This window comes from Stylophora pistillata, chromosome 10, assembly GCF_964205215.1.
Source record: "Stylophora pistillata chromosome 10, jaStyPist1.2, whole genome shotgun sequence".
NCBI classification, from domain to species: Eukaryota; Metazoa; Cnidaria; class Anthozoa; order Scleractinia; family Pocilloporidae; genus Stylophora; species Stylophora pistillata.
The window spans coordinates 10,469,469-10,497,234 of NC_142528.1; the positions used below are offsets into that span (position 1 = coordinate 10,469,469).

Below are 27,766 nucleotides of genomic sequence, written 5' to 3' on the forward strand. Positions count from 1 at the left end.
CCATCAATAAAGAGCGCGGTTACAAAGCTAATTTTGACAGCAGTCTTTCACCTATCACACGTTGACACATACACGTTTACTTTGTTGCTGCTATTCTTTCGCTTTCCCACTACCGGACTCCTTCTTCGCAGACGAGTAGGTAAGAGTATTCTCTACTGTAAATGACGAAGCTGCAAGATATTGCATATCTCTTGCGCTTAGCATTAATTTTGCGGGTATAAACGCTGCATAAATTAATGCGATGAGTCAGATCGGACAATAAAGCCTACCGTGTTATGGTTGCAAACAGCTGATCTTAGCTACACAAATGTATGCTCTATTTCTGCTAGATTCCACTCGATCTTATTCAGAATTTTAATGTAACAAAATTTGCTATATACTTTTGCTGTTGTGACGCAAACTGGTGCAAAGATAATTTGTTCCATTATGCGGAAAAGTGCGTTCGGCCAGTCGATGGCAATCGGTCCTCTTATCAATCCGCCATTTTTCTTTCTTGGCTGATAAACTTCTCAAAGCTACAAGCGTTTCAATTTGCTTTCGTTTTACACGGTGCTACCTCTTCCTTTTGAAGGGAATATACTCTTTTGTAAGCTCGTTATCCGCGATCACAGTTTCAGGAAATGCCCATTTCCGATCGCGTTGTGGTTAAAATCAGTCAGCTGTCAAAAGAGAAACGTTGCTAGCGATCGCATCAGTACACAGATGTTGCATATTAAAATGGACTAAAAACATCCATTTGTATCTGAAAAAAATATAGTTATGAGCCGTTTTGTAGCTTGTTTACTGATAATTAGTTAAAGCAGTCCAAACGGGCTTGGAAGTGTAATATTTTAAATAGGGTTTAGGAGTCCGAACCCCAGTATCATACCCCATTCACACCAGAAAACTTGTTTAGTTAAACCAGGTTTAACTGAATAAAAATCAGAAGCAGAGAACTGAAAAACTAAATTTTCCACAAGATTCAAGCAATTGCTAAATTGTATTTTCAATGTGCCACATTTTAAGTCAACCAAATATTGATTTGAGCAGCTTCTATGGAGCTGTTGTGTTAAACCATGTTTAACAAAACAGCTTTAAAGCATGTTTAGGCTTTGGTGTGAATGGGGTATTAGATACCTCCGAAAATAATTTACAACTTCCAGGCGGACTTAACGTAGTATTATGATATGCATGAAACATCATTGTGATCTAAATGACACAAGTTTCATTTCAAAGTTAACTTTGAAGTTCCTAATACAGGTAGTGATGCTATAATACAAAAATATATAGCACCCAGTTTTCTGAGGAAAACAATTGTAATAATAATATCCTTAAAACTTGTTATTGTAAAATTCACTGTGATCCAACTTCTAATGGTAGTATTTAGATATAGAGGCTGACAATAGGGTATGGCATCAATGATGGATTTGAATGTGTTATTCTTCATAACAGAGTTGGAGGTTAATTAAGTGTCACTACTTGAGGTTAATTCAGAATCACTTGATTAGTCGTTCCTTGCAGATCTTATTTGCATTGCTATATTATTTCTTAGCAGTCATTAAGGGGGTATTTTAAAGTTGGGCTTGGGTTGTTTTTGTTTGTATTTGTTTTTCATGCACAACAGGTGTAAATTTCAGTGCCTCTACAATTTGTGTCAAATAGAATATTAACTTTATCACCCCCCTGTATTGTCTTTGCGTGATGTTGGAAGCAGTGAGCTCTGGCAGTTCTTCTCCACCAACCAGTTTTGTCTACAGCTTAGATGTACAACAGGCTAAACTTATAGAAAATACAACCAAGATAATATGCATCTGTAGGTCCAATGCAGCAGATTGTCACCAAGTCAACCTCTTTTTGCAGACATGAGCTGTTTGGAGAATGTCTCTGGTTTTCTTTTGCTCTTAGAACCAGTAAAATACAAGTGCATTGTCAGACTTGTTAAAATTAATTTTAATAAAAACCGTTAATCTCTTAATTATAAGAAAAAAAAGAGAGTATTTTTAATGTTTAGTTAAATTATTATTTTCAAATGAAAAAATCAGGCATGCTGTCTAGTTTTTATGCAAATTTTTATGATCTAACAGTATCATTAAATTGCTTTGTAATGTGTTTTCTGTCAACCAGAGAAGTAGTTTCTGCTATTTGCTGGGTTCAAAAGTTGCAACCAATATGTGCAGTCATCAATGCAGTCAAAATTTCTTTAAGGGGAGCTAAACATTGTGTGTTGTACAAGATTTCTGCAAGATATAGTTTGAGAATGAAAAGGTTTTAAGTGATAAAAAACCTTTACTTGTTTTGTCTAACACTAGTGGTTAATAAATATTCTGTACTAGGCTAAAAGATTAGGAAAGAATTTAAAGTGTTTGAACCAAATGTTTTTGGCTGTTTGCCATCATCAGGGTTGAAAATAATAACCATCTGCACATACATATATATCTTATGTAATTCCTGATGGGAAAAGTTTAGAGACATAAGAATCTTGTGTAATTCCCGATGGGGAAAATTTGGAGACATAAACAACTTGTTTGTTCAAACTGGGGCAGAATTGTTGGATCATTAGCCCCTGGACGATCCTAGGCTTGTGGAATGTTTGTGCTGAGGAGAAAACATTCCAAGTGAAAGAATGTGATGGATTTTCCCACAAGTGTTTTGCAGGTTCAGAGGTGTGAGCAGGATTTGAAAGCTCCGCAATACATACTGCTAAATTTCTCACAGTCTTCACCGATGTAATCAATGCCACAAGAACAATCTCCTTTGTAAACAACTTTGGTGTTTTTGTCTTTGTTGTTAAAGAGGCTTTTAATTTGCCTTGTTTGCCACAGGATTACATAGATGAAATTAAAATTAGTGAACTTGTTGAGTTTTGCAAAAAATGTCTTACCGCGTTTTTCGTTTTTACAGCAAAAAGGAAGCTTGATGAAAACTTTCTTTTGCTCTTTGAAGAGAAAATTTGGAATGATGGTGTCACCTTGTGATGAATCATTTAGAAAGGTGTCGATTGTATGCAAAATAAAACGTTTGGGATAACCTGCATTGATAAAAGATGTTTCAAGGATTTTTATGATGAAATCTAGGTCTCATATGATGTGTCCTCTCTCTTTACTGAAGTTCGGCTCCATGAAACTATTGACCACATCATGAAATTTACACCAACAACAAGCTACCACAACTCAGCTCAAAGTTACTCTTCAGATGCCTTCTCTGTAGTGTCACTAAGAACACAGTTTTCAGTTTTAATGACAAGCTATATAAACAAATTGATGGATGCGGCGTGTGCAACCCACTTTCTCCAGACCTTGCAAATATTTTCATGGCTAAATTAGAAGCTGATGTAGTCCAACCTTTCAACCCGCCATTCTATGATCGGCATGTTGATGATTGTTTCTCTAAGGAAAAAAAGGATGAGCCTGATGCTCTATCTGAATGGCTAAATCACTACCACCCTTACACTGTTTTTACTGTAGAGGAAAACCCTGACCACTTCCTCGATACTGCCTTTAGTTATAACAACCAGTTCAATTACAGCATCTTCAAGAAACCAGGGAAACCACCAACACATTGGAAATCGGAGGTCCCTACAAAATGGAAAAGGAATTGCATCACTGGCACACTCTATAGAGTCAAACGCATCTCTACCGAAATAATTTGGATATATCAACAAAGTTGAAATGGTAAATTGGCCACCGTAACGATTACAAAAGCTGACGTTTTGAGCATTAGCCCTTCGTTGGAGCAAAGCAATCTCTACCGATCTTGACAAGGACATAAAAACTCTTGAAACATCTTTTATTAATGCAAGTTATCCCAAATGTTTTATTTCGCATACGATCAACACCTTTCTAAACGACTCATCACGAGATAACAACATCATTCTGAATTGTCTCTTCGAAGAGCAAAAGAAAGTTTTCATCAAGCTTCCTTTTTGTGGTAAAAACGAAAAACTCGGTAAGACGTTTGTTGCAAAACTCAACGAGTTCACTAGTTTTAATTTCATCTTTGTAATCTTATGGCAAACAAGGCAAATTAAAAGTCTCTTTAACAACAAGACAAAAACACCAAAGTTGTTTACAGAGGAGATTGTTCTTGTTGCGTTGATTACATTGGCGAGACTGAGAGAAATTTAGCAGTACGTATTGTGGAGCATTCAAATCCTGCTCACACCTCTGAACCTGCAAAATGCTTGTGGGAAAATCCATCACATTCTTTCACTTGGCGTGTTCTCTCCTAAGCACAAACATTCCACAAGTGTAGGATCGTTAAGGGGCTAATGATCCAACAATTCCGTCCAAGTTTGAACAAACAAGTTATTTATGTCTCCAAACTTTTCCCATCGGGAATTACATATTAAGATATATATGTATGTGCAGATGGTTATTATTTTCAACCCTGATGATGGCAAACAGTTGAAAACATGTGGTTCAAACATTTTAAATTTTTTCCTAATCTTTTAGCCTTGTATAGAATATACTTTACCAGGCAAACATTAGTGGTTAATAACACTTAGATATAAAAGAACATGTGATTACACTAAGGTATGGTCATTATTGGCGAGAAGCTTTTATTTAAACCATTGTTTTATGTTCACCTTGACATGGGAAATCTGGCAGCAAAGGGAAATGACAGTGAAAGAGGCAAGACAAGGGCAGAAAGAGTGGATTTACCAACCCACTGTACTAAGTAGAGTACAAATAACATGCAAATCAAGCACAAACATTGCAAGATGTCTTGAGTCAGTTGATTATTTTGGTATAGTAAAAAAACATGTTTAACTTAGGCTGGCTGCACATGTTTAGCCTCTCTAACTGCTTCACTTTTGTCACCTCATAAGAAATACATACATCAAATAAAGCAGTTGGATAATAGATAACTTGTCCAAGGTTTTCATGTGTAGTATTGTTGAAAATTTAATCACTTTATTTGTATGTTTACTCAACCCCTGCAGCTTTGTCAAAGAATTGCATAATCGAATAAAATCTTGCATTCTGATTGGTTCATGAAATGAGGTAGTTAGCATGGAATTGCAATTTGAAAATGGGGCTAAGTGATCTTCTTTGGCATCTCTTGTTTCTGTACAGTCATTTTTCCTTTTATTTCAGGAAGTGTATTAGCTGCCTGGCCAGTGGCTCAATGGCTTGTGTCAGTGTCTTGCTTTCCTGTGGAAATGATGACAAGACGTTAAAGCTGGATAGGGAGAGTACCTTTGATGAATTTAGAGCACAAGTGAAGTCTTTGTTTCCACATTTGCCAGAGGTCAGTAGAAGGTATCTTGACCTTAAACATCTTCACAGGCATCAGTGTGAGAAAGACAGGAAGGTGAAGAGAGCTCTGCCCCTTGTGTAAGAAAGTCTGGGGGCACACACTCTACAGGAAATTTTCTGAAAGTATTGCTAGCACAGCTTGAAATTGGTCTCATTGGCAAACTTTTCAGTCTTGTGGCCTTTTATGAATCATATCATCTTGTTTGATCTCATGTCAATACACAAGGAGGACTTTTCCTTGGATATATGTTGTACATAATTGGATCATTACAACTGAGTCAAAAATAGATGCATCTGACAATATCATGCTTGAAAAGGGGTTTGTAGAAACTAGCCATAGGACATGTTGAGAAATTTTATTTGGATGGAGAGCATAGTTTCATGTGCAAATAAAACATAACTAAGGCTCAGCTGTCTTCAATAGATTCAGCACCATATTCCTGTTGTTGGTCAAATTACTGACCAGATTAAGTTTCATCTAGCCAATGTGAAACAATCTATTTTTAATTAAACATTCCAAAATTGTTATTAAATAATTTACTCATCAACTGGAAGCCAATTTCAAAGTATTCAACCTCAGAGTAGATGCATTAGAAATGATTGCAAATTATTTTAGGGTAAGGGTGAACTAGCTTTTATATAACTGACAAGATCTGATTGTTAATTCTCCCCTCTAGCTGCTACACATTTCCTGGTAAATTAGTTTAGAGAATTTGGTGTGAGATTAAGACTCGTAGCAACTTCTACCTGAAAAGTTTAAAGTGCACCTACACCCAAAAATTTTTTTCGCTTAAGGAAGTAAGCTTATTATTTTGAGTATTTCTGCGCAAAAATTTTTTTATTTGCTCAAATCTTCAATTTTCTATGCCCAGTCAAAATACGGAAAATCGGCCGCCATCTTGCCCCACGACCGAGTTTAAAGAGGAATGGCTCTAGTGGGTAATGTGACGTCAAATCGAGAACACAAAAGTCTGCATTTCACACATTTTCACTTGGTTGGGAAGGTTGTAGTCGATAATGGTCCGAAAATATGCCGACTAAGTGTGTTGTAGAAGGATGTAGCAACGTGCGAAATTTGCAAGAGGGTATCGTGCTTCATACATTCTTCATACAACACACCTAGTCAGCATATTTCGGACAATATCGACAACAATCTTCCCAAACAAGTGAAAATGTGTGAGATGCAGACTTTCGTGTTCTCGATTTGACGTCACATTGCCCGCTAGAGCCATTCTTCTTTAAACTCAGTCGTGGGGCAAGATGGCGGCCGATTTTCCGTATTTTGACTGGGCATAGAAAATTAAAGATTTGAGCAAATTAAAAAATTTTTGCACAGAAATACTCCAAAAAATAAGCTTCTTTTGTTAAGCGAAAAAAAAATTTTGGGTTTAGGTGCACTTTAAGAATTTTCAATTCTCATTACCTGTTTGCAATATGATGTATGGATATTAAGGGGAGAAGTTACTTGTTAATCACAACTGGGAGTTATGGGGTTAATTAAAGTTTGAAGCAAAATAATACACTTAAAATGTTCCCTATGACATTTTGTTTCTTTTACATCTTGCCTTTACATTTGCTGTAATGTGATTTTTTTTGTATAGCACTTTACAATTAGTGATGGAGACTTCAATGAGCTGGACTCAGGAAATTTCCATAACGTCAAAAACAGCAGGCTGGAAACATGGTGTCTGGTAAGTGTAGAGAGTCCTTCTGATGAATGTATTCAGGCAATTAGTTGATGCTTATTTTGATTCTAAATGAACAGTTTTGTGAATAGCAACAGCAGATAGTTACAATATTTTTTTCCTCACAGTTTTTCTGTTAGCCATGCAGTTACTGTTGACTTTCCACTCAGATTGAGAGAGTTATTCCCTAAAATTAATGATGAAGTAATATTTCCTCAGCTCTTAAACATAAACAATCACCTGCTCTTTACTTAGTTTTGAAGTTGTGGAATGTTCTTGGGTTACTAGTTGCATCCTCTTTTATTTTCCAGGTGCGTAGCTCCAAAGATGAAGCATTCAAACTGGACAAACCACATTCTGAACTGATGCGATATGATGTGCACCCCAATGCTCTCACTCAAAGCGGGAATTACCATTTTAGTGGTAAGGAGAGCATTTAAGAAATATGGCAATGGAAGGGTCTTTGAAAGACTGGTCCAATCTTAGTCAGCCTAGCAGCCACCTTTGCCCAGAAAGTTTTCTGCACAGGGCTCCAAGGAATCGAACCTCAGACCTTTGGATTCAGCGCTCTTTTCTTGGAGGCTCAGTGGTAGAGCATCGGAGGGCAGAATTGGAAGGTCTGAGGTTTGATTACTCATGGGGACTCAGAATTTTTTCATTGTCCCCCATTCATAACGGGACGAAAAACATTTTTCTCTATTCATTTACTGAGCTCAAGACTTACCATCTTTCTTAGGAAATGAAACTTTTCTTCTTTTTTTCTTCTTTTTTTCTTCTTTTTTTCTTCTTTTTTCTTTGCCCCATGCTTGTGACAAGAAAAAAACATCTTTCCTCTTTCCTTTTCCTGTCCAACTTTTGAGTCATACATGTTTTATTTTTGTTTTCTGCAGCCAGCTACCAAGCTTTTTGTGAATTTATTGACAACAGTATCCAAGCTACAAGTACAAACAACTGTAAGGATATGGAAAGAACAGTAGATATACACATCTTCCTCAAAGATGTAAGTAAAGTTACACCTTATAGACCCTTTAACTCCCTTGTTTGACCAAGACATAATTTCTCCTTACAGTATCAATACAATATCAAGCAGACAAGTGATGAGAATAAGGAAAAAAGGAAAATCAGAAGATTATCAGTTGATCCAATTTCAAATTCTCCAAACTAACATCAACTAACATCATTGTTTGATTTATCATCTTACGGGTTTATGTCAGACTCATTTATGACCTACTCCCAGTTGGCTTGTTAGCTCGATTGGTAGAGCGCTGCACTAGTATCGCAGAGGTTAGTGGTTCGAATCCCGTACAGGCCTAAATTTTTTTTTTCAGCTCTGATTTTCACTTTGCTTAAGTAGTGCTCTTTACTGCGAGGATCGTGCACAAATAAGTTTCTATAACCGCAGTTCAGTTATATGAATTCCATACATTCATTGTTTGATCATAAGCATTGTATGACGGACAGCAAGGAGAATTAGTAATGAGATCTTGGGAGAAAAAGGGTGAACCCTTTGAGCCCTAAGAATGGCAAGCATCTAATTTCTCCTTACAATATCACCCCTGAATCGCACAGTAGAGTCACAAGAAGAGTGAAAATGATCACTGACTAAAGAAGCTCTTGATTAGTAAACAAATTCTCCATGTGAGCACTCTAGGAAATGTATAGCAAACTGTATGGAGAATATGCATACTGGTGTGAGGGTGTCAAGGGTTCATTTGTAACTGCAAACTGTCAGGAAAACCTTAAGAAATCTAGCCTGCAGAGCAGGCATAATTTTGGTGAGTGAGTGCGCTATATTTTCTTGATAAAAATTATGGCCACCATCTTTGATTTTAGTGGAAGCAGAATGGTGGGGAATGGTGTCGCTCACCCTCTTGTACCAAGAGGGTGAGCCACAGTGAGGGTGGGGGGGGGGGGGAGTCTTGTGGATGTTACTTCTAATTGGACCACGTAATTACAGGTCTTAATGGGGAAGATTATTTATTTGCCCTTCTTGCCTCTGATCTAGAAACTAGTGGCCATATTTGACAATGGAGAGGGTATGACATATGAGGGATTGAAAGCATTTGCAACCTACTTCCTGTCACAAGTTGATCGTGGCCTTGAAAAAGAGGAAGTGGACCTTATTCCTGCCTATTTGGATGGCTGCATTTCCAAGTTTGGTGTGGGTGCCACACAAGCAGTGAGTAGTGGATTGTTTAAGACTTTACTCGCACAGAAATCCACTAAAAACCTCAACAGCTTTGTGAAGCCAATGAAAAACAAAATTCTTACATTTTTCCACCCAACTGCATTCATAGATCAAAAGTGATGTTCAACTGTAAGCCAGAATGTGTCTGGACCCCTCCTCCCCCCCCCCCCCCTCGCTTAGGAAAAAAGGTGGTGTTCATTGAGGGTCCCCTATACCCCTCTGTAAAATTGAGTCGCGTAAAAACATTTGGCCTTTTTCACGCATCACGAATATCTAAAAACTTTTTCACGTTCACCCGAAGTTCAAGACAATAACGTTAAATTAATATTTTACTCTTTCCAGTCTGGAACTGTCTCACGCGACAAAAGATGATGTTATGTCTTATCTTATATTCTTATCTTCAAGAACAATTAGTGGTCTGTTTTCTGACTTTTGTCGATCCACATGAATTCCATCTCCTGTCAAAACCATAACCACAGCGGTTCGAGAACAATACGTATATTTTCATAACAATAAAATAGCCGGAAATTCATCACGCAAAACAAAATGGTTCACGAATCACGTTTATTCAGCTCTTAAACACGAAGACGCGCTATATAAGGAAGTCTTCCCTGGGAAGACCTAGGCTCATTTGTCACTCACCGTTGACGTGTGCGGGTCAGATTTAAATGCTCGTAGACGAACAAAAGGAGCTAATGAGATATCTATTGTTTACTTCCACCAGCATGGTGGCATGAGGTAACGTGCGAACCACCTACTTCAATCTCAAATTTACCGCCACAAATAAAGATAGTTTCCATTGGAGAAAGGAAATACAAATCTAAAAAATTCTTGTATTGTGATGAAGACATAAAACAATTTTAAGGAATGCGCCCGCTGTTGACTGCTTTGGAGTAGCTGTAGCTCAAGCTGACTTCACTCTAAGAGTTCTACATCACGCGACGGTTGATTGACAAATGGTCCAGTGAGACCTGAGGCTCCTTTCATAGCGCGCCTTCGTGTTTAATTCACGGGTCACGTTGAAGTTAAAAATTCGTCCACGTGGCCATCAAAACACCTTATCATCTTAAATCACGATTCACAAATAAAGAAAAAGTCAAATCACGCTTCACGAGAAAAAAAATTGCCCATTCACGCTTCACGTGATTAATAGAGGGGAAACTCTTCATTGTTCGCGAGGAGGAAAAGTTAACCCAAGAGGGAAGCTTCGGTGCTGACATTTACTATTCAACCACAATCTAATTTTGAAAAGATGCAAAGTTCCGTATATCAACCATCCTTTTCCTAGCTGTTGCTGTTTGTTCGAGATTTTCTTTTTCATTTTGTAACAATTGTTATTTGGAATGATTTGTTCGGCAGGGTTTCTACCTTGGCGATCGCATTAAAGTTATTACCAAGAGAGAGGAATGTCCATACGTTACGGAAATCTCCATATCAAAGGTAATAAGGGAAAATATTCTGGTCATGGACACTAAAAACAGTAGGCCAAGATCAAGTGCATTGAAATATTCAGATGAATTTTGCACTGAATGTCAAGTGTGACTGAGTTTAATTTCCACATCTCATTAGGAAAAGCTCCAACAGCGAGCAAAAGAAGGGAAGCCTGTATTTGAGGACTACCGATGGATCAGAAATCCGAGCGACACCTCCACTTTGGAGCCTGGGGAGGAGGAACGATGTCTTAGGGATATTGTGAGAAAAACTTAGTTTACTGGAACAGTGCATAAAGTTTGTGTTATTAACATGGCTTCAGAGGAATATTTAGTAAATAAACCCCTTCGGGCAGCTGGTATGTCGGCTGATAATGTCCGCGGCTGAGAGATTGTCCGAAAAATGAATATTTGGCCGAGAAGTGAAGCTTCGAGGGCAAATATGAAACTTTGAGGACAATCTCTCAGCCAAGGACACTATCAGCCGACATACCAGCAAGCCAGAACGGGGTTTATTTGTTTTATAACCTTCCCATTAATTTTCACATCGCAATTAAATTGCGCGTAAACACAGTAAAAAAGCAAGTGGTGATCTGATGGCGAATGCGCGTGACTGACGCAAGCAAGCAAAAAAAAACGAGTTTGGTTTCCTTCCAATAGGAGAACGGAAAAGTTGAAACTCTTGTGTTGACTATGTTTCTTTTTCACGGAAAAAATCGGAGGACAAATATCGACGCGGACGAGGGTTATTGCGTGCTAACTGTCCTGTGATATTGCACCACGTGACGCAAAGTAACCAATAAAATCGCGCCAAAATTAATAGGTGGGTTATAAGGCTGGATAATGGTAGTTTTCCTTTTTTCAAGATTTTCTCACCTCGACAAAACTGTTTTGAGCACCTACGACAGAACGGTTGAAAATGAACGCATTACATCTCAGAAGATATCCCAAGCTTGCGATTAGCGCTTCGGCTCTAGCGTTAATTCGCCCGTAAGCGTTATTCTCGCCAGCCGGCGAGAGCTTTGGAAGAGGACTGGCACTGATGATTATTAGTGCCAGACCCCCGGCAAACCTCACCCCGAATCGTTTTAAACAATTCCCGGGGACAGAGAAACTTGCGTCAGGCAGTTCTCGTAATTAGGTCCTGCTCATTTGGCTTGTTCACCCCTCTCTGCAGTGTTGATAAGAATCCTGGGAACACCAATGCTCGTGACAGAGTAACATTTGAACCAAACTAACGTGAGCGTTTTGATTGCAGATTGAAAGAGAGGCTGCATACTCCCAGTTTACCATGATCATTATTACTGGCATCCGGGACATTCACATCAATTCTATCCGGGAGGATAATGGGAGTAGTTTGGCCAGGAATCTTGCCCATGTCTATCACTTTTATTTGTTTGGTGAAAGAGGCCGGTCGGGAAACATGAAGCTTCCGTCCTTGGCTAACTCGAGGATCCCTGTAAGTTTGTGACTTTGATATGCTAAGCTGTCACCACACTGTCTTGACGCGCTTTTTATCTCTTAAGAAGTTTCCATAGGAGTGTAAATGGGAAAAACTACTATGGTCTCTCTCTTTTCCAAAATTATGTAGCCAGCTAACTTGGAATGGACTAGGGTAGTAGCAATACTCTTGGTCGCTTCGGGTCTTTGAAACCGGATAAGCTCCAGCCAGGTTTGGCCGTCGGTTTGAGTTCGGAGTTTTACGTCTTGCTCGTATCTACGAAGAATCAAAAACAAAATGAAAGTCGTTTGGTTTAAGAAAGACCAAACGCTATTTGTAGAAGCCAATGAAGTTAGTCAATTATATTGAGCGCCTTACCGTTTTGAGTTTAATTTCTCTTAGCTTAATGTTTGACAGACTTCTTGGGGGATTTTAAAGTGGCTGCAACAATTATTGTATTTTATCATGTTTACGAGAGTTGCCAATTTTTTCTTTTTTTTAATAATTATTTTGTCTCCTTTGTCTTTTAAGGTGGAGTTTGGAATGAGTTCTTTTCTAAAAGTAGACCTCAGGCTGGTGATTGATGACGGTAGAAGCGCTAACCAAAAGGTACTTTTTAATCTTCGAGAAATCGACGATGACCTGGAAAGTTTATACCAGACGAGAGCAAAGGAATGGTTTCCGTTTTCTCTGACCATGAAGGTTCCTGGTCTGGATCCGCATCAAATTGTTCAGGTAGGCAATACAATCCTCAATTAAAGAAGAGACATTTTGGGAGACTCCGTTCTGGCCTTGACTTGGTTATTTTAATTTTTCTCGTGAACAAGACACTATCCTCTTTGAGTGCCTCCTTACACCATGGAGTCAAAATGGGGCTCATCCTCGGTGTAAATACCTGTGAAGCTCACGAGTGACGTAAAACAAAGACAACAAAACATTATAAACAATAGCGTACAGCAAAACAATACCTCATGAGAGAAAGAAAACCTCGTCAGGTTTTACACCGAGGATGAATGAGGAAAACTTATAGGAAACTTATAGGTGCCTCCTTACACCATGGAGTCAAAATGGGGCTCATCCTCGATGTAAAAACCCGTGAAGCTCACGCGTGACGTAAAACAAAGACAACAAAACGTTATAAACAATAGCGTACAGCAAAACAATACCTCATGAAAGAAAGGAAACCTCGTCAGGTTTTTACACCGAGGATGAACGAGTAAACTTATAGGAAAACTTGGTGTAACCTTCATTAAAGAAATGTTCTTTAAACCCAAATAAAACCGTTCTATCTTTAATTGCACCACGATTCTGAATCACAATGTCCTTTTTTTGAACCTTTCGTCACCTCAGGACGCGAAAATAACGAGACGCGACCGAAAACTTTCCGTTGAACCTATACAGAAAAGAAAGTATTCTTGGAAAAACTAGCTCGTGAACGCCGAAGTTTGACCTTGTACGGATGATTGAAACTCTTGACTCGCTAGAGGCAATTGACTCCGATTCCAAAAAAAAAAAAAAGCTGTTGCCGTTTGTGGTGACACTGTCTTACTTTCTCAGGGAGTGTTGATGTACTTTCCCCATGAAGGCGGCCACGAAACTCTCCCCCGGCCAGAAGATCTTGAAGATGATGCACAAGAGCCGATATTTGAGTGTTTCTGGCAAGGCAGACTGGCTCCTTTATCTTATGTTCACAAGTAAGCTGGAAATGTGTCATTCGTATTAAAAACAACAGCAATAACAACCCTTCACTTGATAGTATTGCTAACCTATTTGCGCGAGCGTGAATTCGCGCGTGTGGAGGACGCACACGCGCTCTCCGCGTTTCTGATTTCTCTTGCGCACGTTAAACGAAAATATGAATTTCATATATTCGTTGTGTTTGACCAATCTTCGTGTTTACCGACTCCTAAGCTGAGCAGAAAGTGCAAAAAGGGTTGTGTATCGTTAAATATGTTAATTCAACCGTCAGGAACTGGCCACCAAATTGAATGAAATTATACAATAAATTGTATAAACGGTAAAAAGGCACGAATGGACAAACTTGAAGAAGGCTACCATGGATTGTTTAGCACAGGGAAAAGGATTTAAGCTTCAGCGGCTTGATTTCCTACTCTTACGTACCGGTGGGGCGCCACTATTAATAGAGCTACGAAGCCAAACGGTGGGAGCATTCCAAAAGTAAGGTTTAACTTACATTTTTCCTTTTACAGGATGGAATTTTGCACGTCGCCAGCGCAGCGATCCAAAAAGCAGAAAGATGTGGTGCCGGACAGCTGTTACCGCAGGCTCAAGGGAATCCTGTTCTTTAACCGACATACGCCTGTCTCAAACAACAAGCTAAAAATCTTGTTGGACGAGAGGAAGGATTTGTCTAGTGCGTTAGAAGATGCTTCAACAGAGAGAAGACTTCCTCACGAGTTTAGATCTTGGCTTGAAAAATGCCATCGAGAACTGGACAAAGAGGTGAGGCAATAACTGCCAAAGTAACGCAACCATTTTCAAGTATTGCGTGACGTTTTTCATCACGGTATTACCAGGGTAAACGTAGACGCTATCGAATAGACCACTTTCATAAATGGCTGCCGAATTAATATTCTTTTGTTTAAATTTAAATTAGCCCTATGGCCTCGTTCTCCAGTGCAAAATTGAAAAGAATATATTATCTCAAGCGAGGCCAGTAGGGCTAATTTAAATTTAAACAAAAGAATATTTATACGGCAGCCATTTATGAAAGTGGTCTATAGTATAGCTCATAACGTTGGATGTTGCTTTGGACCAAACGATTCAAGTCATAAGCAATACAATTCTTAAACTCCCAAGATCTGAATTTTCCTTCTTCCCTCTAGTAGCCACAAATTTCGTTGTAAAGTAGTTAAGAGAATTTGGTGTTTGAGTTTGAGGATTCTCATTAGCTGTTTTCTGGATAATGTATGGATATTAGAGGGAGAAGTTACATGTTCATCACTTCTGGGAGTTAAAGGGTGGAGTAATGATCAAGGGTGGACTGATTAATTGAAAATTGCAGTGATGCGGTTAACTCATCTTTGCTGATATCTTTCCAAGGTCAGCTTCAGTTCTCCGCTCCCAGTCTCCCAGCAACCGAGGAATGGTGATGTAACACATAGCATGTTGCGTGTGACCACCAGCTCTGGAGTTCAAGTCTACAAAGTGAATGATATTGTAAAACTGGACACTAAACCCATCATTTACGGAAAAGTGTTGTACTTCGTGAAAGTCGCCAAGACAAGTGATGTTGACAAGGTTGTTGTAGAAAGACAGCCGGAGGAGGTTAGTAGAAACTAAAGAAGAAATTTCTTTTTTTTAATTAAAATGTATACGTGATGCTGTCACAGCGTTGTGGGTGACAATGCTACAGTCGCCATTTTGTTGTAACGTTTAGCTGTTAAAGTATTACGTGACTTCTCAAGTAGCGTTTGAAAGATTGAGTGGCCTTGCCTGGATCTTGGTAACACATTGGAGTGTGTTGCTTCGAATAGAGGAATGTTTGTCACAGCGAACAAGGTCTTCTGCGGAAATTTCCCAGCAATATTATTTGAGTTTATATTCTTTGAAACACAAGTTGTGAGATAAGTACATTATATGTGTATGATGTAGTATTCCATGCAAAAACGTTTTAACCCTAGACGTAAACTCGCTTGTTTATGTTACAATTAAAGTGATAGTTTTTTCTTTAGGTTTATCAGCATCAAGTGGAAGAGCGGCCAATTTCTAGAATTCTAGAAATTCCCGATCAAAATACTCTGAGGAAGGTTTTTAGCCAGGAAAAGCAAGCGCTTCCTAAGACCGGTAAATATGCATCGTGTGAGAGAGTGCATGTGTTTGCGTCATGATCGTGTTTGGTTATGTCTAAAAGTGAAACACGTTACATGTGACCCTAAATAGCGTCACGCAGCGTCTCGTTGATTTTTGTCTGGCGTAGTGGCGATAGTGCCAGCCTCCTACCATCGTGGCCTGGGTTCGATCGTTCTTGTCTTCTCTCCAACGGTTTATCTCTGGGTTGCCATTTTTCTCCGTTGCTGTATTTCAATTGGATGTGCAAAAAGTGTACAGAGGGTCACTCTTGGGGGGGGGGGGGGGGGAACCATTGTTAAATTCTAATGTTGTTTTTAGTTAAAAGCAGACACTAACTTGCATGCAAATTTATCTTCAATTAATAGTAAAGGTATACGAGGACAACTTGAACGATGAAGTTTCACCGAAAACAACATTAGAGTGGTCGGCTGGTGAAACCCAGGAAGGTTTCAATGGTTTCTGGGTGAAAATCTTCAACGGCGAACGACCTCAGAAACCTCTCATCAGCTTACACAACAAGAAACTGTGCATTCGTCAGGTGATCGAGGGACCTGAGAACATGGCGCCTGTCCAGAACGATCAACCACACGACGGAGAGAAGTTTGGCTTCAAACCGTTTTGGTTGTCCGTGGCTGGGAGGTATTCTGTCAAGTACGTTGCCATGTTAGGAGACAGAGAAATGGCTTCCACGCAGTTTGAGATCAATGTGAAAGGTCAGAGACTGATTCTGAACTTAAGAATTTAAATGAGAGTTATGTAGTTAAGGCAAAACCAAAGTCATAACAGTAGCTAAGCAGAGAGAAGAAAATTACTCTAAAGAGCTAGTATTAACAAGCAATTTGCCAAAAGCGCGGGAAAGCGCGAATAACCAAGGCAAGATTGGTTTTAAGTTTTGAATCTGAGAGGAAGAAAACTGGCGCGAGTTTAATGGACCAACCACAGAGCGAAGTCAATTGAAACCAATGCAATCCTGGGTTATATTCGACACTCAGTTAATAATTACTCACAGGGAAACTTGACGGCGGACGGGGGGGGGGGTAGAGGGTAATCAGTGTTTAGCATCTTGTGTAGGAGAAGCAGCAAGCAGCAATATTTCTAGTCACTTCCTTCTAGTCGCCTCCTGTTTTGAAAAGTGAGATATTTTCCAACATCACTGAGCTTTTTATCTTCTCTCCTACATCCCTTTAAGCCTTTGTCTGTTCTTGCTGTATCCCAGTCGCGGTGAGTCAAGGCCGGAGGATGAAACTTACTTCATTATTTTTCCCCCTTACAGCCAACATCGCTTCTTTCTTCAAGGTGACGGAGCCGTCAAACAATGAAACACCGCAGCTCACCTTGGGAGAGCCAGAGCTTAGGTTCAAACTATCGTTTGTCGACAGCAAGAATAATGCTGCCACTATGTTTAATTCAGGGGAGTTTGTCAAATTAGTAGTGTCATGTCCAAATATGGAAGTGCAAGGTGTCAAGGACAAATACAAACCGAACAACGACGGAGTGCTGGAGGTCAGCGGTCTCACGCTCACTCCTAGTGGCTTGGGGAAAGTTCAGTATGGGCGCGATCAACTTATCAAGGTTGATGTCACAGGAATTGACTTCGTTACGTTTCCAGTTCGAGTAAAGGCGGGTAAGCAGTGCAAAAATTGCTCTGTATGGTTGTTATTTTTCTTAAGCGGGAGACACGCATAAAGTAGTAACAGAACTGATTGTTTTTAAATTTCGTACAGAAAAATAAGAAAATTCTAAATTTTTTGCTTCCGTACTTTTGAAAAATGACTTTTTTTTTCGCCTAACTCAAAAAGAATAAAGGCTGATAGTTTCGGTCTTTCCTTGCACTTAGGTGGCACGGAAAGCCGTAAAAATCTTGAACAAAAGCTCATCTTTCAAACCGGCAGTCTAAATCCCACAGGGATCAATGAACGCTTTTCATTCCACTAATTTATTCATGTTTTTCTCGTTGCCATGCACCCACCAATAACGTAGCTCCATTTTCTGCCTTTAAAAGCACACACAACCCACAATTCCTCTATTCGCTCCGACGAAGGGCTAACGCTCGAAACGTCAGCTTTTGTAATCATTACGGTAACTCAAAAAGAGCCACTGCTGGTGCTAGTGAACAGACTTGAGGTTGTTCAAACAAAGTAGCTTGTGGTATGAAATTTCAATGACGCAAGGGGTAGTCGTGGAAACTTGTCTCCTCGTGGATGTCGACATTAACTTGAAGGTGAACCGTTAGCAGACTGCGCTATTTAGGAAGTGCCCCGGCAAAAAGCTTGTTTGAACTCCAAACAAGTTGTACCATAAGCGGTCAGCTTCAGTGACGGACTCCTCTTTGCCTCCCATGTGTCCGCTATACTGGAGTTTCACAAAAACTTCGTTTTCAGTCAACAACAAGTCAGTTGACTTTTGTTAGGCTAGGGGAGGGGAGGGTGTGCAGTATCTCAGACACTGACTTTGTTTTGTAACTTCTTACTGACTTTACATTTTTATTTGTCCAATTCAGGTCAACCACAAAGCGTTAAACTTCCTCAGTTCGAAACAACTGATGTGGCGAACTACGACGAATTTCCCGAGTTTGTTCTTCAAGTACTGGATCAGTGGAATCAACCTTGCTCCGTGAGCGACAGGAGAATGAAACTCCATGCAGACTGCGAGGCATTCGCTGGGGGCCCACACCTGGCAAACATAGAGCACGGTCAGGGCAGATTCTCTTCAGTTAAAATCAAACTTCCCCTCGGAAAAGCACCATGTGATGTTAAAGTTAAAATATCACTCGTAACCGTGGAAAGCAACAGGCGCAAACTCACTGTGAGCGAAGTTTTGAAGGAGTTAAAACGGTTCAACATTAAAGTTCTTCCAAGCACTTTGCCTCATAAAGTGTTAGTCTGCGAGGGTAACCAAAATGGGTTGACAGTGACCAATGGAGTGGAGCCTAGGGAGAGGAGGGACTGCTTGGAGTTGACTGTTCCTGCAGGGTCCATCATCAAGGGACTGTTCTTGAAAGTTTTTGATGAGAGTGGGAAACTGCTGGATTCTGAGGACTTGAAATCTCTGGATCTTAAAGTGTCCACAACTTGGAGCGGAGAGGTACATGCATCATGGGAGTGCAATTCAGGAAATGTTATTTTTACACGCGGTTGTATTGTGTTTCAGTTTTCAAATGACTTTCCAAATAGCAAAACCAAAGTAATCAATGGCCAATCAATGAAAAGGTTCAATGAGAAGTCAAAGTGAAAGGGCAAACTGCCTGAAACGCGAGGAAAAAAACGACTGACCAAAAAGCGATTGGTTTTAGTTTTGCCGCATCTAATTGGTCGAGAAAGTGGCGCGAGTTTCCTGCACCAATCGTAGAGCGAAGTAGAGAAAAACCAATTCAGTTTGGGATAACTTGGGACTCTCAATTGGAAACTGCTGCAATCCAATTGAATCACTTACATCCTAAACTAATATCTTTCCCTTTAAGTTTATTCTTCCTTCTAATGTGTTAGTATACCCTACTGATTAGCAATTTTTGGTGTGTTTTGGGGAATAAATTTTTCAGAGACTTTTATTGGACTGAAGTTGATTTTAGACTGATTAGCAATTTTTGGTGTGGTTTGGGGAATAAATTTTTCAGAGACTTTTATTGGACTGAAGTTGATTTTAGACGTTTCATTGGCGGCAAAGTATTTTTTTGGCCAATCGAGAATCATCCAAAATCTTTAAGGTCGCTGTTCTCTAAAATGAAACTTTCCAGTTAAATGGGGAACGTTAGTTTGCCCCAATGCAAATTTTGCCATTTCATGTTGGTGCTTCAGAACTTTGCTAATCCTAGTTATTTGTTGTGTAATTCCAAGGTACCGATCAAGAATCTTCCTTACTTGCCCGACTGCCCTGCATCTAATCTCGCCAACAGTGCCTATGTGCATAACGTCGAGTGCGTGTGTAGCGAAGTTAATTGTCGAACGCAGATCAGGATCAAGGCACTAGCAGGTAAGTTGACTTGTAGTGTAAGAGAGACAAACAGTTGCGTTTCGTTAGCACGAATTTGGTAGCCTCCCTTTAAGTAGTTCTAGGTATTAGAGGGAGAGGGGAGCATAATGTTTTCGTCAATTATTCTATTTTCAGCCTTTGTTCACCAGTGCAGCATTCGATTTAAAAACAAATCGCTGTTGATCTTGATGATACTAACAATGATAATGATGTTAATTGTGACTACTAAAAAGTAATTTGTAAACCCCCCGTTATTTTGAACTTGCCGTCAAATCCATCTCAGGACACACTCCGGATGTCTTGGGTTGCCCCCCTCCCCCTTGGGTTCCCCCCTCGCCCTCCTGCCCCTCCCTCTCCTGCCCCCCTCCCCCTTGGGTTGCCCCCTCCCCCTGCTACCTTTCCCATCTGGCTTTCCATCCCTCCTCAGATTTTTCTTGTACCCGACCCTCGTCAGAACTTTCATATAAATCAAGTACTAGTGAAATGATTCTTTTCTCTCTCTTTTTTTCGTTTAGTATTGTTTCGTTTGTGCTAGGACGCTTAATTAAGTAATTTATTTATTTTTGATTAGGCGAGCCACAGAAATGGCTCTTCTGTTGTGAAACAAACTCTTTGGAGATTGAGTGCGACAGTAAGAAACAGCTAAGCCAGAAACTGAAAATACAGCTAAAGGATAATCTGGGAAACTCTGCTGAATGTCCCCCGGGCGTGGAGCCTTTGGTGTCAGTAGAACATTCGCCAACCAGAAGGTGAACAATTATATTTATTTACAATGTCGTAATATTACTTTCGTTTACGTCGTCAAAATGAAGTCTTCCTTCCCTGATTGGTGGAATTGAAGTGACATCTTCCCTCCCTGATTGGTGAAATTGCAAAGATTCTATTGCTATTGTTTTGTCCCACGATTTGTCACTTCCGACGTGGATCGCGGGTTTTTTTCGACTGTAGTAGCAATGCGTAACATTTTGCGCGCTAGGGGTGGGGTCGACGAGGTGATGCCTATGAGACATCACCCTAACAACATCAACAGACTGTGGAATAGAAGTGCTGGAAGCATGGATGCCCACGATCAAGAAACACCTTGACGGGAGAGCCATACCAATGAGGGAACACACCATCTTAATGAGCCAATCACAGTTGCTGAAAAGCAACCAATCACAGCGGAGCATAAGACTTCGTCTGCTGACGAGTGAATAATAAACCTGTCTACGTCACGATCTTCATCGAAAGGTCTACATCTGGAGAAAAACGATTACACTCCAGTATAATCAAAGTATTTCACTTCGATGAGTTACCCATAACCTTTTTTAACAATTGGTCATTTGTTTTCCTTTTTTTAATTCAGTGGAGGCACTGCTATTTTTATTGGAAACCTAGTCTTGAAGGGAACGGAATTTGTGTTCAACAACGACGCAACAATTTCAGGCCAGCACGGTGTTGTAACAATGTGTGTGAGTGACAAGAACGGGAGATTCACCAGGGATACTCAGAGAATCAATCTCAAACCAGGTGAGATGAGGGGCTAGTCGTTGGAAAGTGATAGAAGAGGTTCGAAGGGATACGAACTAAGAGTTCGTGCACTAAAACAGTGGAGGAAAGGTAGCAGAAGTAAGACCTGCAATTCGTGAATTTGGCTTGAGCTTGTATTCAACAAGATAACAGCTGAACTTCTCTCTCTTAATGAAGAAAATTTAGTAAACTGCAAAGTCTCATGAAAATCAGAATCAAACCCTGTTTTTTTTTTTTATGGTTAAACGTAACTATAACCTCAACCCCCCCTCCCCTCCCCAGAAAAGATGTTTCCCCCTTCCCTCAGCAAAGATATTTCTTTTTAAAAATTTTGGGGGTTTGGGGTTCAATGAACTCGTTATGATTCCTGGATGTTAGATGTGGCTTTTTATGAATAACTAGAAATAAAAAATACAGTGCTTTCATAAGACCCGGCACCTGCCGAAGCTCCGGCGGGTATTCTGTTGTGAGTCACCCGGTATATTTCACCGCACTCAAGTCGCAGTCACCACGCTAAGTCGCAATCAAGTCGCTCTCCGGCGGGTGTTGTACCGAGTTAGCCACCTATTTCAAATCTTATTGAAAGCACTGAAAATAAGATGTCAATTTGGCTGTAGTGACTATTCTTCGAAGTATTTCAGTTTTTCCAGTGGCTTGGGTTTGGTTATAGTCTCAGAAATGTTTTAAGCTGCATATCCCTCATTTGTCTTCGTGCTATTTCAGGTGCTGCGCATCATATTGAGTTAAGAAGTCAAGCGTTCGATGATCCCTCGCAGAAACACGAACATACAGCTAAGCAGTTCTCAAACTGCTTCTTCAATGCTCCTATCCACGCCTTCGTTTGCGACAAGTCTGGGAACAAGACAACCATCCGTACCACACTGAACTTATCCTGGGTCCCAGCCTCTTGTGGAGTTCTTTTGCAGAAGAAGACTCAGAGGGGAGAGGTAGTGTTTGAAGCGAATACACTGAAATGTGGCGGCCGAACCGGCGACCAACAGGTTAAACTGAAAGTGTCTAGTCCAGATCACAAGAACTTAGGGGTGAGTCTTTCAGTGTGAACTAACACCGATTTTTTTATTTCTGATAACAACGTTATTGGCAGCCCCTCTCTTTAATGTTCTTTCTCTTCAACGAAATCTTCCCTGAGTTCTCTGTATGAAGGTTTTTTTTAATTTGTTCGCTTAATTTTTCGCTCTTCCTTTCATTCCTATATTTCATTTTTTTAACGTAACTATTATTTATTTCGCAGGCAGCAACTGTAACAGTGACTTTGGAAAAAAGTAATCGAGTGAAAGCTGTTGTGGTCCAGGTAGCCGCTAATCAAGTACTGCAGGCCACGGGATGTTATCCAGTGTTAAAGGTACGTACTCATTTCTTAATCAGCGTAGTGGCTTTTCGCGAGATATAATGGCATGTTCTCCACACTGACCCCTCGACACTTCATGTTCTGTCAGCGTGAGAATCTGGCTTGGCATCAACGGATTAGAACAACTTTTAAATGTGTTTGGTCTTGCTTTATTGCTCCGAGTGATTGGTTAAGCTAACTCGCACGATTTTCTCGACCAATGAGATACAAAGCTACAATCAATCGCGACTTGGGCACCCGCGTTTTTCCCGCCCTTCTGGCAGTTTGTCTATTTATAATTTGAGTTCTCATTAGCTAATTTTGGTTCCTTGTTTCTACGAAGGTCGATTGTCAAACAGATGATGGAGTTCGAGTCGATGCGGTCAACCACCTCAGCCTCGAAATTACTCGCCCAGACGGCAGTAATGTCTCGTCTGTCTACCGTAAGCCCACTCAGGACAGGGCAGGCATTGTCACCTATCAATCAATTGCAAACCGTTATTTGGAGGAGGCTGGGTCGTGGTCAATTATCTGTCAGTTCACGGAGTACAGAGATAGGCTGAAATCTGTGCTGTCACCAGCTGATCACGTGATCAGGAGTCATCCAGTTTCTTTTGAAGTACAACCAGGTAATGTGTTTTCGAGCATTTTTCAATTGACTTGCGAAAGTGAAACGCGAGTTATGATATATCACATGGTGCATTTTTTTGGGGGACATTTTTGGCCTTGACAAAATTGGTTAATTCTTATACCTCCTCTAAATTTTTCTGCACCTGTTTCTAGGCCTAGCTCAGAATCTTGTGTTGCGGTTTGCATCCGGATCACCTGGGGTGATTACAGCATCGTGCTCTGCTGACGTCAAGGGCCGTACCATTCTTCCTCGACCTGTAAGAAGGTTAGTAGTGATGAAATAAGTCTGTCTAGGAATGAAAACTCTGGTTAAGGCCGTTTTTTTTTTTAAGGAAGGAGGTCCTTCGATGAAGTCGTGCGGCGTACTTCACATAGGCTGAACAAAATTAAAAAATCAATCTAGATGAGCAGATTAGATGCTTACTACGGTCTTAATTCGAGCTAAACTTAATTCATTCTTTGCAGGTTCAATAAACCTTAAAACCACAACTGGGTTTAAAACTTGATTAATCCCTCGGTATGAATCGGTGCCGTTAGTGCCGGCTAAACCAGACGTGAAAAACATCGCGCCCACTCCGAATTCAATGAGCCGTTTCGAATTAGTGCAATGGCGGCCTTGACATTAATAATAATAATAATAATAATAATAATAATAATAATAATAATAATAATAATATATAATAATAATAATAATAATAATAATTATAATAAATGCGTAAATTGAAGCTCCCCTAAGGGGCTTTTCAGCCACAATGTAGACTAAGAGCTTAAAAATCCCCACTGGCAGGAGGCAGACCAGTAGGCTATTTACAGAGCGCAGCCGAGGAGTTGAACTAGGGGCAACCGAGAACAAGTCTAGTGAATGGCAGGGTGAAGGACTTGAACCCGGAACACTGGATTACAAGTCTAGCACCCTAACCACTCGGCCACGCCGCCTCCTGTTCTTGCGCGGTACGGCATCTGAAAGTAGCATTTGATAAGTGTTGAAAATGAACACATAACTGATCTCCTCCATGTCTTTCTAATCTCCTGTAGCGGAGTAGAGGTTGTAGACATCGTGGCGGAGGACTCATACGGCAACATCGCTGACATCTCGCTTGTAGTGAGCGTTACAATTCAACCGTCAGGAGTTGTGCCCGAGGACGTTGTCCTTCCTGCTTTGGAGAACAGCCCGGTGCGGATCGCTCTTAGCCATGGCATGGCTAGGTTACCAAGGTTGACTCTCTGCAGCCGTGTTGGTAATCATATTGGGGAGTATCTGTTGGTGTTCTCCGCCCCTGGTGTCCAATCACACTTTGTAAAGTTTGCATTTAGTACTGGTAGGTTCCGCTTTATTGTCTTTTTTAGGTGAAAGGAGTTAAATTTGAGAAACGGAAACCATTCAGTTCGTGGAAGCATATGCAACATTTTCTTTTGTTCGATCACGCTAAGGCAACGCGCAGTAAACTCCTCGTTATTTTGAACTTGCGGCCAAATCCTTGCGATAGCGTTAACCAGAATGAATTAGTGTTCAGTCCAAAGGGTACGGTAAATATCTGGTGATGTCATGCCACAGAAGTCGGGATGACCTCTTACCTATGAGGGTAAGTCTCGATTATAGACGTGTTTATTCTTTCGACGAAGGGTTTTGTGATTTAAAAACTTAGGCAAAGCTAAAGCTAATCAAATAAGTCAGTTTTTTCGGATTTCACACTGTTACTTTAACTCAGCGGTGAGCATTTCATTACAGATGAACACATTCAGCGCATACAGAACGAGTTGCAACCGCTGAAAAGGCAGATCGCAGATTGCGTGAATATGGTTTCAGAAGCTAAACTAAGGTTGAATGAGAGCCGCTTGGAAATGGCGGCGGCACTTACCCCTGTTCGAAGTGCCTTCCGAGGAGAACCAAGGAGTAGAGACGTGGAAACTGTGCTACAAAACCGCAGACATGAACTGAATCAGTTTGAAGCAAATCGGACTAACACAAGACCACCCATCATGCAGCAGGGGCATCCTCCTGCGAGGATACGTCAATACATTAAAGGTTCGTCCATATTCCGGATCACGGGACGGGGTTGGGGAGGCCGTAACCTACACCGTTACGTTTTGCACTGTAAGCGAGAGCTGAAGGATGAAGATTTCAGATTTTTTAGTTGAAAACAGATCAGCATCCTTCAGCATCCTTCATCATCCAGGATTCGTCTGGTTCAGTTCGTCATTTGCCATCGGCGTTCGAAACCTTTTGATCTCCACCCCCCCCCCCCCCCTCCAAGTGTGACTAGAAGCAAATTTCTCCTCACAGTATAACCGCTGAATTAAACGATAAGGTAACGAGAATAAAAGAAATGATGGCCAACCAAAAGAGCTTGCGACTTTTGAAGAAATTCTCCTTGTCAGCACCTTAGAAAATATATAGAGAACACTATGGAAAATGTGCATGCTGATGTTAGGGTATAAAGGGTTAATTTTTCCAACCCTAGCCATCCGGGTTTCTCTTTATATTTGATTTTTTCCCTTATCAGTTTTTCTGTCCTACTTAATTATGCCCCTAATTTGGAGTACATTTGTAAGTTAACGGAAGTTTTACACTGCCGGCGAAACAGGGCGGTGTAAATGTAGTGAAAAAGGTTGCACTCTATTCAGAGCTTTGCGTGGAAAATTGGTGCATTGATTTTACGATCAGTCATCGATTTAGTCAATTTCTGTCTTATTTTGTAACGTCGTCTCGTAGGCGTGACTAGGAAATCTTGGAAGTTGAAAATTGTCTGGAAACGATTGTGATATTTGGATTTATAACATAACCAAAGTAAAGCGCGCGCTCTGATTGGTCAATTTAGCGTCCCCCATTTGCCCATGGGTGTACGCTGCTGACGTGAGCAAATGCAAAGACTATTTTTCCGCGCGCGCTTGTTTTTTCTGGTCGCGTAAGATTTGTTAAATAAAAGGGAACTCTTTAGCTACAATGTATCAATGTTATGTTATAAAACAAATGGTAAACACCACACCGTACACTATTGAGTTATGGATGCACTTGGGAGGTTTGCTAAGCACTCAAGAAGCTAGAGTCGCTCTCGGCTATCGCCTCGAGCGACTCTTACGCTTCTTTCGTGCTTAGCAACCTCCCGCGTGCATCCATAACTCAATAGTGTACGCTGTGGTGTTTACCATTTGTTAATTAGACGAGACATTGATGTCTAAATTACTTCGCCGACGTATTTACTTATTGATTGTTGATAAATTGATCCATCAGGTGTTGTTGCTGAACTGGCCTTTGTCTCTGACCCGTTACTCGCTCGCATCCTCTCCTGGTACCTTCAGTCTAAAATGTCAGTCTCACTCACTTCTACCACGGAACAGCAACGTAAAGTCTACGACGCAGGGTGCCCAGCTTATTGCGAAGCCACACTATTGCCTTTCACAAAGAGAGACTTTGATGGTATTGATGGCAAATCTCTTCCTCTTGAGCTTCCATCCCCGCCTTCCAACTATCGTAGCCCTATTGAATTCGCCGTGAATCTCCTTGAGTTTACTAGCGACAATGGTTACCTTCGCTCGACTTTGTTCTGGAACCTCCTTTCCAAGACAATCGTCGTCAAAGACCTGAAATCTGGCCAAGCGTACCGAGAACATCTCACCAAAATGAAGCAATCGTGCCCCACGATTTTAACACGTGATGGGAACATGATCGCTTCTGATGGCCTGATGGATCCGAAGAGACGCTGTCCACAGAGGTTGGAAGACTTGAAATTTGCGTTCGGGGCATTGCCGGCTCGGGAGACGACGCATTACAGAGAACTGAAGGAGAGATGCGAGGCGCTCGAAAGGCTTAACGCAACGGTGGAGAAATACGAGCAGGAAATGAGAGGTGTCCGCGCCAAAGATGAGCAGCTGAGTAATACCAGAAAGAGCTTATCACCTCGTATAAACGATCTTGAAAGGGAACTTAGAAAACTAAGAACTCCCGAGAAGGAAAGGGACAACAGTGAACCGGCTGATAAACGGAGGAGGAGATAACCATTTAGTTATTCTTCGCGCTGGATGTTAAAACGTTTCTTGGGGAGCTTAGTGGTACAGTCAAAGGACAGATTGTCCATAGTTTTTACAGGTCTCTGTGCGGTTTGTTGTTTGTGTTTGATACAATTTTTTTAGGTCAAAATCTAGTGAACTGACTCCCTTTCATTTCTACCTTGTTTACAGTGCAATTTTTTGGAGAGATATTGAATTGATTTCAACGCAAATTTTCCCTAAATTCGACAGATTAAAGATTACATGGAAATATCCTTTTTTTTCTCAAAAGTTTTACAAGAAATTTACAAAGTATTGAACGAAGTTGTATTGTAAAGTGTTTAGGCTTTAAGAAATCGTTATTTATTTATTGTTAACTACTAGAAAACCTCTCATACATGCGCCTGTTACTTTAACTGAATTAGTTGTAATTTTTTACTGTACGCCATGTTGGATTAAAAACCACGAGTATGAGTTTGTTCAAATGTGGAACTTTTCATCTACCTTTACACCCCGCCACCGTCCGACG

At 40.5% G+C, this 27,766-nt stretch overlaps 1 protein-coding gene and 1 pseudogene across 1 annotated transcript; both read left to right on the forward strand.

The window, feature by feature from the left end:
* Window positions 1-37: 37 nt before the first annotated feature.
* Window positions 38-27,722, forward strand: LOC111321586 (structural maintenance of chromosomes flexible hinge domain-containing protein 1-like). Its single transcript, XM_022924515.2, has 27 exons — window positions 38-139; window positions 5,076-5,229; window positions 6,839-6,928; window positions 7,234-7,345; window positions 7,813-7,922; window positions 8,928-9,101; window positions 10,470-10,550; window positions 10,680-10,802; window positions 11,799-11,999; window positions 12,513-12,716; window positions 13,539-13,675; window positions 14,192-14,444; window positions 15,045-15,269; window positions 15,677-15,788; window positions 16,160-16,507; window positions 17,068-17,418; window positions 18,295-18,878; window positions 19,628-19,763; window positions 20,335-20,512; window positions 21,109-21,272; window positions 21,996-22,315; window positions 22,525-22,635; window positions 22,964-23,249; window positions 23,404-23,515; window positions 24,286-24,569; window positions 24,980-25,276; window positions 26,483-27,722. The coding sequence occupies exons 2-27, from the start codon at window positions 5,107-5,109 to the stop codon at window positions 27,244-27,246; spliced, it is 5,880 nt and encodes a 1,959-aa protein (XP_022780250.2). The 5' UTR covers window positions 38-139; window positions 5,076-5,106; the 3' UTR covers window positions 27,247-27,722.
* On the forward strand, window positions 2,982-4,327 carry LOC148721784 (uncharacterized; annotated as a pseudogene).
* Window positions 27,723-27,766: the final 44 nt, after the last annotated feature.

What these genes read in the sequence shown, in the direction of transcription:
- LOC111321586 (XM_022924515.2), top strand. Translation starts at nt 5,107, where the DNA reads ATGGCTTGTGTCAGTGTCTTGCTTTCCTGTGGAAATGATGACAAGACG. An exon ending in CGGAAATCTCCATATCAAAG is followed by an intron (nt 10,551 to 10,679) that starts GTAATAAGGGAA and finishes ACATCTCATTAG; the next exon opens with GAAAAGCTCCAACAGCGAGC. An exon ending in ATCGAGAACTGGACAAAGAG is followed by an intron (nt 14,445 to 15,044) that starts GTGAGGCAATAA and finishes TATCTTTCCAAG; the next exon opens with GTCAGCTTCAGTTCTCCGCT.